We start from the raw sequence: 17,070 nt of genomic DNA, 5'->3' as shown, positions 1-17,070 counted from the left end.
ACAAAAGGCGGTCAGGCAAGGAAAGGGGTGTCGGGTTGTGGGCCTGCAGCAGCTTGGGGCTTACCTGCACTGGGGGTGCTCCAGTACTTCAAAGCATGTGGACCGGACTTTGAACTTTCTCTTTGTAATCAATGCCAAAATATGGTAACTGTGCATTTGTGGGCTGGGCAAAATATTTCACCGTGCAATAAAGAACCATTGAACCATTGAAGTTCCCAAAGATGTGCAGATTACTTGGCCGCTTTGTAAATTGCTCCTAGAATGTAGGAAGTGGATGACTAAGTGGGAGAACATAGAACTAGTGTGAAAAGATGATCAATGGTCGGCGTGGACTTGGTGGTCTGAAGGGCCTGTTCCCATGATCGAATGGCAGAGTAGACTTGATGGGCCGAATGGCCTAATTCTGCTCCTATCCCTTCTAACCTTATGACACCACCTGGGCCAGATATTTTCCAAAGGTTCATCGTCATGAAGGATCTTATAATGTCGACTTTGGAGATTGTGATCACCATTTTGTCGGGGGTGTGGGGGCTCGTTGAGATACATAGTTGTTCTCCCTTTTGAGGTGAGCATAGAAATAAATGAAAGGTAGACAAAAATGCTGGAGGAACTCAGCGGGCGAGACAGCATCTATGGAGAGAAGGAATAGGTGACTTTTTGGGTCGAGAAGGGTTGGGAAGGGGGGATAGGAAGGAGCGAGAAAGCAAGGACTATCTGAAATTAGAGAAGTCAATGTTCATAACGCTGGGGTGTAAACTACCTAAGTGAAATATGAGGTGCTGTTCCTCCAATTTGCGCTGGGCCTCACTCTGGCCATGCAGGAGGCCCAGGACAGAAAGGTCGGATTCGGAATGGGAAGGGGAAATGAAGTGCTGAGCCACCGGGAGATCAGGTTGGTTGGTGCAAACTGAGCGGAGGCGTCGGGCAAAGCGATCGTCGAGTCTGCGCTTGGTCTCGCCGATGTAGAGATGTTGACACGTGGAACAGCGGATGCAGAAGATGTGGTTGGAGGAGGTGCAGGTGAACCTCTGCCTCATCTGAAAAGACAGCTTGGGTCCTTGGATGGAGTCGAGGGGGGAGGTAAAGCCCCAAGTGTAGCATTTCCTGTGGTTGCAATGAAAAGAACCCAGGGAGGGGGTGGTTTGGGTGGGAAGGGACGAATTGATCAGGGAGTTAAGGAGGGAACGGTCTCATGGAAAGCATGAAGAGGAGGAGATGGGAAGATGTGGCCAGTGGTTGGATCCCGTTGGAGGTGGCGAAAATGTCTGAGGATTATATGTTGTATGCGATGGCTGATGGGGTGGAAGGTGGGATAAGGGGGACTCTGTCCTTGTTACGAGTAGGGGGATGGGGAGTAAGAGCGGAGCTGCGGGATACGGCGGAGACCCTGGTGAGAGCCTCATCTATAACAGAAGAGGGGAACCATCGTTATCTAAAGAATGAGGACATCTCCGATGCCCTGGTCTAGAACACCTCATCCTGGGTGCAGATGCGGCGTAGAGGGAGGAATTGGGAGTAGGGGATAGAGTCCTTACAGGAAGCAAGGTGGGAAGAAGTGTAGTAGATAGCTATGGGAGTCAGTGGGTTTGTAGTAGATGTCGGTCAGTAGTCTGTTACCTGTGATGGAGATAGTGAGATCAAGAAATGGTAGGGAGATGTTGGAAATGGTCCAGGTGAATTTGAGTGCCGGATGGAAATTAGTGGTGAAATGGAAGAGGTCATTGAGTTCTGCATGGGTGCAGGAGGTAGCAACAATGCAGTCGTCCATGTAGCGGGGGAAGAGTTCGGGGGATAGGGCCACGGTACGCCTCGAACAGGGATTGTTCGACGTACCCTACAAAGAGGCAGGCATAGCTGGGGCCCATACGCGTGGCCATAGCTTGGATTTGGAGGAAATGGCTAACGTTGCCCGGCATGCATCTGAGTCTCCAGATTAGTCCATAAGAATCTCTTTACGTTTGAGATGGCTTTCTGAAGGTTGTACCTTCTTCACACTATAGGCAAGTTTTTGGGCTGGGAACCTTCTTTAGACTATAGGTGACGTTTCAGGTTGGGACCGTTCTTCAGACTATAGGGTTTGGGTTAATGTTCCTATATCTCTCGTTTCCCTTTCCCCTGACTAGTCTGAATAAGGGTCTCGACCCAAAATATCATCCACTCCTTCTCCCCAAAGATGCTGCCTCCCTCTGAGTTACTCCAGCTTTTTGTGTCTATCTTCGGTTTAAACCAGCATCGGCAGTTCCTTACAACACATTCAGACTGTAGGTGATGTTTCAGGTCGGGACGCTTCTTCAGAGAGGTGCTCATTTTTTAAAAGTTTAGTTTAGTTTAGTTTCATTTATTATTGTCACGTGAAAATAATTGAAGACCTTCGTGTAAAGCTTTTATTTGCATGTTAGTCAGTCAAAGAAAAGATTATACATGATTACAATCAAGCCATCCACAGTGCACAGATAAAGGATTAAGGATACAACATTTAGTGCAAAATAGACAATAGACAGTAGGTGCAGGAGTAGGCCAATCGGCCCTTTATTGTATTGTATTGTATTGTATTGTATTCAAATTTATTGTCATTGTCTCAATTTGAGACAACGAAATGAATTTCCCTTACAGGCAGTATCATAAAAAAAAATCACAAAAAAAATAAATAAATAATAAATAAATAATAAAACATATTAAAAATAAAATTGAAATTGAATTTAAAAAAAGCACAAACACAGAAAGTCCACGACACAACATAACATAAATGGCACCAAGGTGAGGATGGCACCATAGTCCAGCCAGCCTCCCCTCCGTGTTCATCCGTGGTCGGGGCCTTCCGAGCACCCGCAGTCGCCGCCCCGGGTGGCCCGATGTTCAGGCCCTCACGCCGGGCTGGTGGAATGCCGACGCCGCACCCCGACGGTGAGCATCCTCCTCCTCAGCGGCCCGGACCTCCTGATCAGCCGCCTCCCGCTGCCGGAGTCTGCAGCTCCTGAGTCCGCAGGCCGAGCCGGGCAGAGTCGCAGGACCCCGCGCTGTTCATCAGCGCCGCCCGCGTTGGGAGCTCCGCAAACCGCAGCTCCATGATGTTGGTGCAGCAGGTCCAGCACTCCGGGCTCCAGACTGCGACCCCTGGTAAGGCATCGCCAGCCCCGCGATGTTTCAGCGCTGTCCCGCAGCTGCTGGAGCTCCGGTCGATCCCGGCAGGAAAGGCCGCGCCAATCCAGGTAGGTAGGCCGCTGTGGGGGGAGGGGGGGGGGGGGGGCGAGGACGCGACTCGAATAATAGTCGCGTCCTCACCAGGAAGCGGCTGAAGGACGGTATCTCCCGCACCGTGCCCTCTTCCCCCACATAAAAACACAAAAAAAACACAAAAAAACAAACTTTTACATAACTAAATAAACAAAAAAACAAAAAGATACCGGGCTGTAGGTGAAGGCTGCCGGCACCAGCGCCACCGGAAGTACAACACCACCATTCAATGTGATCATGGCTGATCATCCATAATCAGTACCCCGTTCCTGCCTTCTCCCCACATCCCCTATCTTTAAAAGCCTTATCTCGCTCTCTCTTAAAAGCATCCAGAGAACCTGCCTCCACCACCCTCTGAGGCAGAGAATTCCACAGACTCACAACTCTCTGTGTGAAAAAGTGTTTCCTCATCTCCGTTCTAAATGCTTTACCCCTTATTCAGGGCAGGTACGGGATACTGAGTTGGATGATCAGCCATGATCATATTGAATGGCGGTGCAGGCTCGAAGGGCCGAATGGCCTACTCCTGCACCTAATTTCTATGTTTCTATGTTTCTATGTTTCTATTCTTAAACTATGACCCCTGGTTCTGGACTCCCTCAACATCGGGAATATGTTTCCTGCCTCTAGCGTGTCTAAACCCTTAATAATCTTACATGTTTCAATAGGATTCCCTCTCATCCTTCTAAATTCCAGAGTATACAAGCCCAGTCGCTCCATTCTCTCAGTATGTAACAGTCCCACCATCCCGGGAATTAACCTCGTGAACCTACGCTGCACTCCCTCAATAGCAGGAACGTCCTTCCTCAGATTAGGGGACCAAAACTGCACACAATACTCCAGGTGTGGTCTCACTAGGGTCCTGTACAACTGCAGAAGGACCTCTTTGTTCCTATACCCAACTCCTCTTGTTATGAAGGCCAACCTGCCATTCGCTTTCTTGACTGCCTGCTGTACCTGCATGCTTCCTTTCATTGACTGGTGAACAAGGACACCCAGATCCCGTTGTACTTCCCCTTTTCCCAACATGACACCATTTAGATAGTAATCTGCCTTCCTGTTTTTGCCACCAAAGATAACGTCCAATTAAAGATAGTTCAAGGATCTCCAATGACAATACAATCCAAGTTTGACCAACCTCTCCTTATAGTAATATCCTCTAAGCCAGGCAGCATTCTGGTAAACCTCTTCTTCCCCTTCTCCAAAGCTTCCACATCCTCCCTGCACACAATACTCTAAATGTGGCCCAATCAAAACCTGATAAAGCTGCATCATGACTTCCTGATTCATTCTATACCTCAAACTCGCTAGTTTCCCGTTAGACTATTTAAGTTTAAATCATACTAAATCAGTCATTATTTTGTCGTTTCTTTTTAAGCTTATGTGATTTTACAAAAATTTGGAGTCACCATACAAAAATTGAAAAATGGGACTTTCTTCAAGAGACTGCTATGATGCTTTTCCAGGGCACTGAAATGTAATCCATGTGTTTACATTCAGCAGTTATTTGTAGACTCATAGCTGTCATGTCATTTACAGAACACATTTAATTGTTGTGTCGGGTATTGAGTACACAAGTTGGGATATCATGATGCAGCTGTACAAGTTGTTGGTGAGACCACACTTGGAGTACAGTGTGCAGTTCTGGTTGCCCGGCTATAGGAAAGATTTTTAGTTTTTTTAGTTTAGTTTATTTTAGAGATACAACACGGAAACAGGCCCTTCGGCTCACCGGGTCCGCACCGACCAGCGATCCCTGTACATTAACACCATCCTACACCCACTAGGGACAATTTTTCTATTTACCAAGCCAATCAACCCACAAACCCGTCTTTGGAGTGTGGGAGGAAACCAAAGATCTCGGAGAAAACCCACGCAGGTCATGGGGAGAATGTACAAACTCCATACAGACAGCATCCGTAGTCGGGATTGAACCCGGGTCTCTGGGTTAAGATGTCATTGTTGGAAAGGATGTGGAAGAAATTCATCAGGATGTTACCTGGGCTTGCGGGCTTGAGTTATATGGAGAGGTTAGACAGCCGAGACTCCTTTCTTTGGGAGGTAAGAGGCTGGGGGTGAACTCATTGAGGTGTACAAGTTCATGAGGGCATGGTTAAAGTGAATGCTTGTGGCGGGACTCAAAACAGTCCAGCCAAGAATGAGGCGGGACACAAAGTTTGTCTAAGCCGATAAATCTATATTGTTCGCTACCATACAGCTCCCTACTACCACGCCCAAAGCATGGGCGTGCCCGACCTTAAATACTCCCAGGGCAGCCCCGTGACATGCTCCTCCCGTCACCCAGACACGTGACTCCCCCCTCCAGAGCCGAGGGTTCGCACTGTGCGTGGCTCACCGCCAGGGGCCGCCACATGCTCACATTTTTTTTCAGGTTCAAGGATTCTAAAACTAGAGGTCATAGGTTTAAGGTGAGAGATAGAGATATCAGAGAGACCTCAGGGGCAACCTTTTCACTCAGGGTAGTCCGTATCTAAAATGAGTTGCCAGAGGAAACTATGGAAGTGGATACAATTTTTAAAAGACACTTGCACAGATATATGGATAGAAAGTATTCAGAGCAAGGGTTCCCAACCTGGGGTAAAGTTACCCCCCAGGGGGTACATTTTGCCTAACCAGGGGGTAAATTTGTTGATTCTGGATTTGAACATATTTTTTCTCATTGACTGACTGTGTTGGGTTCCGGTATACCGTTTATAGGTTCATCATTAGTTAAGTTCATCATTAAATAACTGAAATAACATTTATATGTGCTATTAAAGTTGCCTGGGGTAAACGGGACAAAAAAGGTTGGGAACCCCTGATTTAGAGGGCTATGGGCCAAATGCAGGCAAATGGTACGAGCCCAATATGAAAAACTTGGTCGGTGTACAATGCTCTTGAACTGCAAAGCACTAACCACAACCTTACGTCAGCAACAAGGGTCTACACTGGACTATGTCTTAGATGCATTACATACTTTGGTTTTGCACTGTTATGGTCTGGTTACCTAGTATTACAGATTATTTATTTATTGTATTATTGATTATTGTATATTTGTTTGAGGCAGAGCATTAATGCGCCTCTAAAGCTGCAGCAAATATAAATTTTATTGCTCCAATGGATTAATTTAATCAAATTTGCTGGTATATTACAATTAAACACTCGAGACTCTTGAGACTCTTAAGTTACTTTGATCTTTCTCTGTGCTGCAGATGTACAAAAAGGCAGCACATGAAAATGAATATGAAGGATTTAGAAACATAAAATTGATCTGCCCACCGGGACCCATTAAATTACATATGGTTCCTGACTTTCAGTGTTTTATTCCTTGTTTAACAGTGAGTGAAAAACAAAGGTTATAGGTTACAAACCTTTGATCCAATTTCTGACAGTAATTCAGAAGCATTGACTGTGTACATTGATGATGTTGTCACGTGTGAAATACAACAGGGAAATGACACCAGCTAGAATGAATTGCAACTGGACGTGCCCAGTTCACTTTCCAGATGAGAAATACCTCAACAGGAAATTGATGTCAATAAACAATATATATAACAGACAATAGGTGCAGGAGTAGGCCATTCGGCCCTTCAAGCCAGCACTGCCATTCACTGTGATCATGGCTGATCATCCACAATCAGTACCCCGTTCCTGCCTTCTCCCCATATCCCCTGACTCCGCTATCTTTAAGAGCTCTACCTAACTCTCGCTTGAAAGCATCCCGAGAATTGGCCTCCACAGAGAAATCCAGATTCAAAACTCGCTGGGTGATGAAGTTTTTCCTCATCTCCGTTCTAAATGGCCAACCCCTTATTCTTAAACTGTGGCCCCTGGTTCTGGACGCCCCCAACATCGGAAACATGTTTCCTGCCTCTAGCGTGTCGAATCCCTTAATAATCTTATGTTTCAATAAGATCCCCTCTCATTCTTCTAAATTCTAGTGTATACAAGCCCAATCGCTCCATTCTTACAACATATGGCAGTCCCGCCATCCTAGGAATTAACCTCGTGAACCTACGATGCACTTTGTCAATAGGAAGAATGTCCATCCTCAAATTTGGACATCAAAACTACACACAATGCTCCAGGTGTGGTCTCACTAGGGCCCTGTACAACTGCTCCTATACTCAACTACCCTTGTTATGAAGGCCAACATGCCATTAGCTTTCTTCTGCTGTACCTGCATGCTTACTTTCATTGACCAATGAACAAGGACCCCCCAGATCTTGTTGTACTTCCCCTTTTCCTAACTTGACACCATTCAGATAATAATCTGCCTTCCTGTTCTTGCCACCAAAGAGGATAACCTCATATTTATCCACATTAAACTGCATCTGCCATGCATTTGCCCACTCACCCAATCTGTCCAAGTCACCCAGCATCCTCATAACATCCTCCTCACAGTTCACACTGCCACCCAGCTTTGTGTCATCTGCAAATTTGCTAAAAGGGTAATTCTTTTAATCCCTTCATCTTAATCATTAATTAACATTGTAATTAACTGCGGTCCCAGCACCGAGCCTTGCGGTACCCCAATAGTTACTGCCTGCCATTCTGAAAGGGACCCATTAATCCCTACTCTTTGTTTCCTGTCTGCCAATCAATTTTCTATCCATGTCAGTACCATACCCCCGATACCATGTGCTCTAATTCTTCCCACTAATCTCCTATGTGGGACCTTAACAAAGGCTTTCGGAAAGTCCAGGTACACTACATCCACTGGCGCTCCCTTGTCCATTTTCCTAGTTACATCCTCAAAAAATTCCAGAAGATTAGGCAAGCATGATTTCCCCTTCGTAAATCCATGCTGACTCGGACCAATCCTGTTACTGCTATATAAATGTGCTGCTATTTCATCCTATTTATAATTGTCAGGCTAACTGGTCCATAATTCCCTGATTTCTCTCTCCCTCCTTTCTTTAAAAAAGTGGGATAACATTAGATACCTTCCAATCCACAGGAACTGTTCCTAAATATGTCAACATATTGAAATGAGCAAAAAGATTTTAATGTACAATTTAAAATTAAGACACAAATAGGTTCAATTTCTTGGCAGCAGTTTCAAGCTATTTCCATAAATTTCAGTAACAAAACTACTGGTTTAGAATAAACAGAAATGTTTTGGAAAAGTAGGTAATGTCGTAAATGCATTGCACTTAATATTACAAACACACAATTACTTTATTTATTTGTTTTTGTGGGATGAGGGCACTAAGTCTAGAAATTAATTTAGAGAGTGCATGGAGTCCATACAGCATGGAAACAGACCCTTCAACATAACTTGTCCATGTCGACCAATATGCCCCATCTAAGCTAGGCCCACATCTGTCTAAACATTGGAAAGCCACTGGAGTACCTCAACAGGTCAAGAAGCATCCCTGGAAAACATGGATAGGTAATGTTCCGGATCAGGACACTTCTCTAGATTAATTGCAGGGGTGAGGAGAAAGAAAGCAAGAAGATTGGAGGGGCAAGACAAAGCATGGCAGGACCTTGAGGGCCAGGACAAAGCAGGGCAGGTCTTGAAGAGTTTTAAAGGGGGGGGGGGGAAGGCAGGACAAAGCATGGAAGGTCCTGACAAAGCATGGCTCTGTCCTGCCCCTCCATTCCTCTAGCTCTAGATACAGAAGATCTCATAATCTAATCTTATAGTTTCTAGTGCTAGTTACAGTGAAATGCTATCCAAACAGGTCAGATAATACTATACATAAATTAAAATGAAGTCAACCTCGAGTACATTATATAGAGCAAAAGGAAAGGTACTGAGTGCAGAATATCGTTCTCAGCATTGTAGCACATCATTTCCATAGGTAACATCCAATCTCCGCAATGGAGTAGAGATGAATCTAGCTCAGTGGTTCCCAACCTTTTTTTGGCCATGCCCCACCTAATCACCTCTAAAATCCTGATGCCCCCCCCCCCCCTTGCTTTCCCTTGAGAGAAAACGGAGGAAATAGATATTACGGAGGACGACAGATAGCACAATGGGCTAAGAGTTCGGCTGGCGACCGGAGGGTAGCCGGTTCAAATCCCGCTTGGAGTGCATACTGTCGTTGTGTCCTTGGGCAAGACACTTCACCCACCTTTGCCTGTAATGGAATGTTACGGCGGCAGGCGCGGGCACACCGCGACGCCCTGTGTCTCCCTTTCAAGGGAGATGCTAAAAATGCATTTCGTTGTCTCTGTACTGTACACTGACAATGACAATAAATTGAATCATTTCATTTCATTTCATTTCATTTCATTTCATTTTCATTTATAAGGGTAACTTAGCAAAAGCTCTTTGAATCGCATTTCTAAATCCATTTCAATAAATAAGGTTCTCCCATGACCTCGCGTGCTTCGTGCGACGTGCATGAAGAGCGATGGCGCGGTGATTATGTAATAACTACACAATAAAGACCTTTTTTACCCCAAAAAAATTATTTACTCAAAATAACATCTGAAACATAAACTACATATGTTTACCTGATGGAAAATCCAAAAAAATAAAAATCGAAAATTTGGACCCAGACCTCCTCAGTCGCGCTCAATTGCCCCCCTTAAAAATCAAATTGCCCCCCTGTGGGGCGTACCCCCCACGTTGGGAACCACTGATCTAGCTTATGGAAGGACCATTCAGAAGCCTGATAACAAAAGCTATTCCAGAGTCTGGACATCCCAACACTTATACTTAATGCCTTGGCCTAGGAAGGTAAACATTCCAAATACCTATTTTACAACCCTATCCCTGTGTTGCCACTTTCAGGGAATTATGGACTCATATTCAAGGTCTTTCCTTATGCCAATGAGCCTCAGGTCCCTACAGTTAACTCTATCTGCCCTGCAAGAATGTGACCTCCCGAAGTGTATTACCATACCATTGTCTGGATTAAATTCCATTTGTCACCATTTATAATGTTGATAATGAGGCTATAAAATAGTTTGAAGGAAGTATTCATACCTCCACTGTGCAGCTATTCAGTGATCCACCTACAGTCACGTGCCTCATGTACTGCTTAAACTGTAAGAGGCCATCCTCCACAGCGTGCTTTAACGAGCCTGGCTTTTCACGCAAACATCCTTCTTTTGGCATTGATCTCAGTTCTGATATGCATGAGTGCAGCTTGGGAAAATTTCCTTTCACTTGCTACATAGGAAGAAAAATTACAATTTCAAAAATTACTCAATCATTTCACCGCACATCTCGTATGTGTATGTGACGAATAAACTTGACTTGACTTGACTCCAGTTCATAAAGAAATTGTGTTAAGACATTCCTCTGCAGTTTCTTTTGCCTCGGTTTTCTTATTTACATTCCTTCGTATGCTTTAGGTGTTCCTATCCCAAAATGATTCCCAATCATTTGACAAACCTTATCCAGGTGAGACGGCAGGCAGCTAGCTACTGGTTTATACTGAAGATAGACACAAAATGCTGGAGTAACTCAGTGGGACAGGTAGCATCTCTAGATAGAAGGAATGGGTGATGTTTTGAGTCAAGACCCTTGTTCAGACTGAGAGTCAGGGGAGACGGAGATGCAGAGATATGGAAGGGTAAAGTGTGAAAACGAGACATCAAAGGGGATGGAGATCAAGGAAATGGAGAATAGATCATTGTTAGCTAGGGGAAGGTGACAACAGAGCATACAAATCTAAAATTAAATCAGGAGGACAGTCAGACTAGAGAACTAAGATGGGGAGGGATGGAGAGGGAAAGCAAAGCTTATGAAGTTGGAGGTCAATATTCATACTGCTGGGTTAACTATATAATGCTGTAACTGCTGAGATGGTCAAGAGCAACTTTAAACGATTTGCCTTCTTCATTTACTCCCTTATCTTCTATTATATACTTAAAAATCTGATCTTATATGTGGATGTATTTATTTGTGTGTGTATTTGTTTATTTGTTTATAATCACGTCTTCCCGAAAAGACGACGCGCTAACGGTAAAATTTTAACATATTCCGGTAGAGATTTTCATCCTGGAATCGCCTTATCTGAAAAATTCATGCTTTATTTCTCGGCTTATTTATGAAAATGTTCACAATTCCAAAGAACTTGCAGTCCTTTGGTTGATTCCCGCTCCCCCCCGTTGCCACCCACTCCTCCCCACTGCTACCCACTCCCACCCGCTGCTCCCCCATGCTCCTTCCCGCTGCTCCCCCCCCCCGCTCCTTTCCTCCTCCTTCCTCCTCTCCCCCCTCCTCCTCTCCCCCTCTTCTTCTCCTCCCCTCCTCCCTTCCTCTCCCCTCTCCCCCCTCCCCTCCAAGGATTTGAAAAGAGTGCAGAGAAGATTTACAAGGATGTTGCCAGGACTTGAGGGCTGAGCAATGGGGAGAGGTTGGGCAGGCTAGGACTTTATTCCTTGAAGTGCAGGAGGATGAGGGATGATCTTTTGAGGTGTATAAAACCATGTGGGAAATAGACAGAGTGAATAAACTTTGCCATGGTCACTAACTCAAAAGCATAAAATATTACAAAACCAATAGATTTTGTTTGTTGGAGATCGTCTCACAAATTTTATTGAGGTGTAGCGGCACCTGCTGGTGCCCGCAAGTAATCGAACCCTGCGGTCAGGTGTTTCGGTCGAGTGACTATGGGGAGGGGTTTGTGTTCATGCGCTTTCTGGGCGATGCCCCTTCAGTCGTTCTCAACCACAGTTGTGGTTTGACCTTTGTATTGGCCGTGTTGTGTTACTCCGTTGATTTAATCATTTTGTTAATAAAACTGATTTTAAAATTCGACTCTCGTCTCAACCCGCCAGAGGTTTTTTTAGGAGGTGACCAGGAGGTTTGGCAAGAGCAGGACAGTGGTTATTGTTCATGTGGACTTTAACAAGGCCTTTGACAAGGTCTCAAGTGGTAGGCAGGTCCAGAAGGTTTGAAGATATGGGATCCTGGGCAAGCTAATTGGACATAAAATTGGCTTGGTGGCAGGACACAGGATGATAGTGGAGGGTTGTTTTTTTAGATTGGAGACAAGTCACAGAGATCAGTGCTGGATCCTTTATTCTACTTCATATATAATTGATTTGGATAACGTAGGTGGCATGATTAGTGACTTAGCAGATGACACCAAAATTGTTTTAATAGTGGACAGTAAAGTGAATTGTCTCAGATTACAACAAGATCTAGAAAAGTGGGCAAGAGAATAGCTGATGAAATTTAACTCAGTGATTGATTTTGGGCCAGGACATACACAGTGAATGGCATCGTCTTGGGGAAAGAGTCCTTGGGGTAATGAATACATAGTTCCCTGAAAGTGGCGCAGGTAGATAGAGTGGTGAAGAAGGTGTATAGAATCTTTCCGCTATTGCTGTATAGTAATTGGGCTGCCACATTACAATACTACAAATTGGTTATGCTGCATTTGGAATATTGTATGCAGTTCTGGTTGCCACGCTATAGGAAGCATATAATTTGGCTAGAGTCGGTGCAGAAAAGACTGACAGGAATGTTGCCTGGGCTGGGGGACCTGAATTATAAAGCACGACCAGATTGACTAGGACTGTTATCGCTGGAAGGAATGAGGCTGAGCGTCTAGATATTTATAATATCTGGCACAATGGGCTAAGTGTTCGGCTGGCGACCGGAAGGTAGCCGGTTCGAATCCCGCTTGGAGTGCATACTGTCGTTGTGTCCTTGGGGCAAGACACTTCACCCACCTTTGCCTGTGTGTAATGTAATGTAATTATGTGAAGCACTTTGGGGTCAATGCAAGTTGACTGAAAATGTGCTATATAAATAAGATTATTATTATAAAATTATGAGGGAGCATAGACAGATAATCTTTTCCGAGATAGACAAAAGTGCTGGAGAAACTCAGCGGGTGCGGCGGCATCTATGGAGCGAAGGAAATGGTGGAAGGGAAGAATTGACCAGATAGTTACGGAGGGAGCGGTCTTTGCGGAACGCAGATAGGGGGGGAGATGGGAAGATGTGGCGAGTAGTGGGGTCACGTTGGAGGTGGCGAAAATGACGGAGGACTATTTGTTGCATGTGACGGCTAGTGGGGTGGAAGGTGAGGACTACGGGGACTCTGCCCTTGTTCCGGAGTAGAGTAAAATCTTTTCCCAGAGTAGAGGAGACTAAAACTTGGTACAGGTTTAAGGTGAGAGGGGAAATATTTAAAATTGATTTGTGGTGCATGGTTTTGATTCAAAGGGTGGTGGGTTAAAACAAGGAGGTTGTAGATGCGAGTGCAATTCCAATCTTTAAAAGACACATGGATAGGAAAGATTTGGAAACATATAGCCACATTTGGACAAAGGGAAATGTAGATAAGCATTGGGCCGAACGGCCTGCTTCTTTTCTGTACAATTCTATAAATCCATGAATAAATCTTATTATTATTTTGAACGTTGAAGAAATGCCAATTTGATGTAATTTCTCCATAATCATTCGTATTTATCGGCACAGGAGGAAATTCCTCACTCTTACAAGGATAAAATCTTCAAAAGTAAACATTTTTTTAAATCCTCTAGTTAATTCCGATTTAAACGCTCCTTGAAAACCCAAACTTCTATTAATGTTGCTTATTGGAGAGCAGCCAGATTTCTGTGGTTAACTCTGGCTGCTGAACAACTTGGGCTTTATACAATAAATTAAGAGTATTGTATCATCTGGGTTGCAGAGCGAGACAAGGTGTCGTTTCACTGCATCATTATTGTTGTTGAGTGGATTTGTAAACTTTGAATTCAAACCATTTCTTATTTTCAAATAGCGAGAAGACCGATAACTAAATGAGATCTACTTATATAGGGTAGCACGGTGGTGCAGCGATAAGGGCGGCACGGTGGTGAAGTGGTAGAGTTGCAGCTTTACAGTGCCAGAGACCAGGGTTTGATCCTGATTACGGGCGCTGTCTGTACGGCGTTTGTACGTTCTCCCCATGACCTGCGTGGGTTTACCCCGGGATCTGCCGTTTCCTCACCCTCCAAAGACGTATAGGTCAATATGGCTTGGTACATTGTTCCTAGTGTGTGTAGAATAGTGTTAGTGTGCGAGGATCGCTGGTCGGTGTGGATTTGGTAGGCCGAAAGGCCTGTTTCCCACGCTGTATCTCTAAACTAAACTAAAAAAACTAAACTATATTGCCTATGCATGCTATTTTTACATACCACAAAAGGGAGAAGACATTCCTGTTGATTGTGAACCACGTAAAGACTGAAGAGAGGCAGGCGGCATGACCCACCCAAGCTGCAGGCTAAAGCAAAGAAGTTTTCTAAGGATTCACAAAGATTGGAGCAAACGTCTGCCCAGAAAGGAGGTGTAACATCCACCACAAGGATTCGAGATGGCTGCCTCGTCATTATAGCAGAGTTGGCTTTATTATTAAAGCTGTTCCTGTTCTCCGACATTAATCTTTCTGAATTCATTTCACAGAAAATTTATAGTTCAGGCAATCCTACAGATGAAGATCACAATTGATGAAAAAAGTAATATGTTTTGTTAGTTTTGAATTATCTATATAACTAAAATGCTCATCTTGTTTGTGTGTGTGTGTGTGGGTGTGTGTCATCTGAGCACAATCTGTTTGATTCTCATTTCCTTACAAATGCTAGGCCACAGCCTTCCCATTTTCACACATTCTACTCACATTTCCCCCCTCGAGGTGATAAATGTATTCCCGTCGCATTCCCACTTATATTTCCGAACTTTCTAATCCTTTAAAGATTTAAAAAACAGCCCTAAATGGACTCGCAAGGCAGGACGGGGCACTCTGAGAGGGAGGGCCACTCCAGCGCTCATGCGGCAGCTGCCGGCGCCCAACACCTGGTGGCGAGGGTGCAGCCACGGGCCCTGGTTGGAGCTGAGCCTGGTGCTCGAGCTGGAGTGAGAACCGAGCCAGGGGCTTGGGATGGGGCCATGATGGGGCTGTAATGGGGCTGAAGAAGTCACTGCTGGAACCAAAGACCAGCCTGGGTCCAGGGTCAGGGACGGTGAAGTCGGAACTTGCACTGGAGCCCAGGTGGCGGCCGAGCTGACGGCTGGAGGCTGCCGCTGGAACCAAGGACGAGCCTGGGTCTACAACCTGGGCCGGGTTGAGTACGAGAACCCCAGGCCGAGTTCTAGGCCCTGGCGCTGCTCTGTGACCTAGGTAGGTCCTGGGGCAGGGGATGGGAGGAGGATGAGGGAAATGAAGAGGAAGATGGTGTAGGATCTCTTCCCCTCCCTCTCTGCCTCTCCCTCTCTACCACCCTCCCCCATCCTCTGCATTCCCTCTACTCCCCTCCCTCTTCCTCTCTACCTCCTGCCCCTCCCTCTCTACCCCATCCCCCTCCCTCTCTATCCCCTCCCTCTCTACCCCCCTCCCCCTCTCTATGCCCCTCCCTCTCTGCCCCATCTTCTTCTCTACCCCCCTCCCTCTCTCGGGAGTGGTGAATATTGGGACCTATGGGTAAGTGGGGGGCTACCATCGACTCCACAGTCAAAAAGGCACAACAGAGGATGTACTTCCTGCGGCAGCTGAGGAAGCACAATCTGCCACAGGCAATGATGGTCCAATTCTACACGGCCATCCTAGTCTGTTCTCACCTTCTCCATCATGGTCGTCCGATCAGCAGAGAAGATTATTGGTTGCAACCTTCCCTCCATTGATGAACTGTACACTGCAAGGGCCAGGAAGCGAGCGGGCAAGATCATCTCTGACCCCTCTCACCCTGGCCACAAGCTCTTTGAATCACTTCCCTCTGGAAGACAACTCCGGACTGTCAAAGCTGCCACAGTCAGACATAAAAAGTTTTTATCCACGAATAGTTGCTCTACTCAACAGCCAAAAATCTGTTGCCTCCCTTTGATCTGGTATTTTGTTGGTTCACATGAGTGGTAAATCTCTGGAACCCTCTGCCACAGAGGGTAGCCGAGGCCAGTTCATTGGCTATATTTAAGAGGGAGTTAGATGTGGCCCTTGTGGCTAAAGGGATCAGGGGGTATGGAGAGAAGGCAGGTACAGGATACTGAGTTGAATGATCAGCCATGATCATATTGAATGGTGGTGCAGGCTCGAAAGGCCGAATGGCCTACTCCTGCACCTATTTTCTATGTTTCTATGTTTGATAAATGGTGTTTTATCATTAATGTTTTATTATTAATGTTTAGTGTTTTTTGAGTCATTCATAACTGTCACTGTTTGTCATGTTGTTACTTGTGGGCGGAGCTTAAAGAGTTAAAAGGGTTCCAACCCAAAATGTCACCTATGTTCTCCAAAGATACTAATGGTCGGTCGGGGGGTCTGTGAGTTGGCTGCCCTGCCAGCAGCGTGTTCGTTATTTCAATGTTTTTGTTTTTTTAGTGTGTCCAAATGTTTGTTTTAGTGTCTCTCGGTATATCTTGTGTGGGGGATGATGGGGGGGAAGATGGAAACCGCCTCCTCGACGGAGAGTCGATATTTTCCATGTCACCTCCCTCGCGGCCTAACAGCTTGTATTTGAGCGGCCTTTCCCAGAGTTGGGCCCAGAGCTTCAGCAGCGGGCACAGCGTGGCCTTTGCCATCGTGGAGCAAGGGCAAATCCCTGCCGGGGGTCGCCAGAGAGGAGTGCTCCGATCCCTGGCCTAGTGACTTTGGCATCATGGGGCTGTGGTCTGCAAAGCTTCTAGCCGCGGGCGTGGTGTGGACATACCATCCGGAGTCTGGGATCCCTTGCCAGGGATCGCCGGAGAAGAACTCCAACTGCCGGCCTGCAGCCTATAACATCCTGAAGCCGCGGTCTCCGGTAGGAAAGTGTTCGACCGTCCCAACGTCAGAGGTTTGATCATCCCGACAAGAGGGCCTGGACATCTGACCGTCCATAGATGTGACTACGGAGGGTTTATGGCCCCGATCACGGATGAACAAAGAACAAAGGAGGAGGACT

General features: G+C 45.8%; 1 protein-coding gene across 1 annotated transcript in view; it reads right to left on the bottom strand.

The window, feature by feature from the left end:
* m1ap (meiosis 1 associated protein) overlaps positions 1-14,852 on the bottom strand; it is a 60,422-nt gene extending 45,570 nt beyond the window's left edge. The window contains exons 1-2 of the mRNA XM_055664850.1: positions 14,335-14,852; positions 10,178-10,363 (exon numbers count right to left, since the gene is read on the bottom strand). Coding sequence (XP_055520825.1) covers positions 10,178-10,363; positions 14,335-14,592 — 444 coding nt within the window. The 5' untranslated portion in view covers positions 14,593-14,852. The remainder of the gene's footprint in view (positions 1-10,177; positions 10,364-14,334) is intronic.
* Positions 14,853-17,070: the final 2,218 nt, after the last annotated feature.

This window comes from Leucoraja erinacea, chromosome 48, assembly GCF_028641065.1.
Source record: "Leucoraja erinacea ecotype New England chromosome 48, Leri_hhj_1, whole genome shotgun sequence".
In the NCBI taxonomy this organism is placed as follows: Eukaryota; Metazoa; Chordata; class Chondrichthyes; order Rajiformes; family Rajidae; genus Leucoraja; species Leucoraja erinaceus.
The sequence above is the reverse complement of the archived record's forward strand: the minus strand, read 5'-3'. Positions and strand labels throughout refer to the sequence as shown.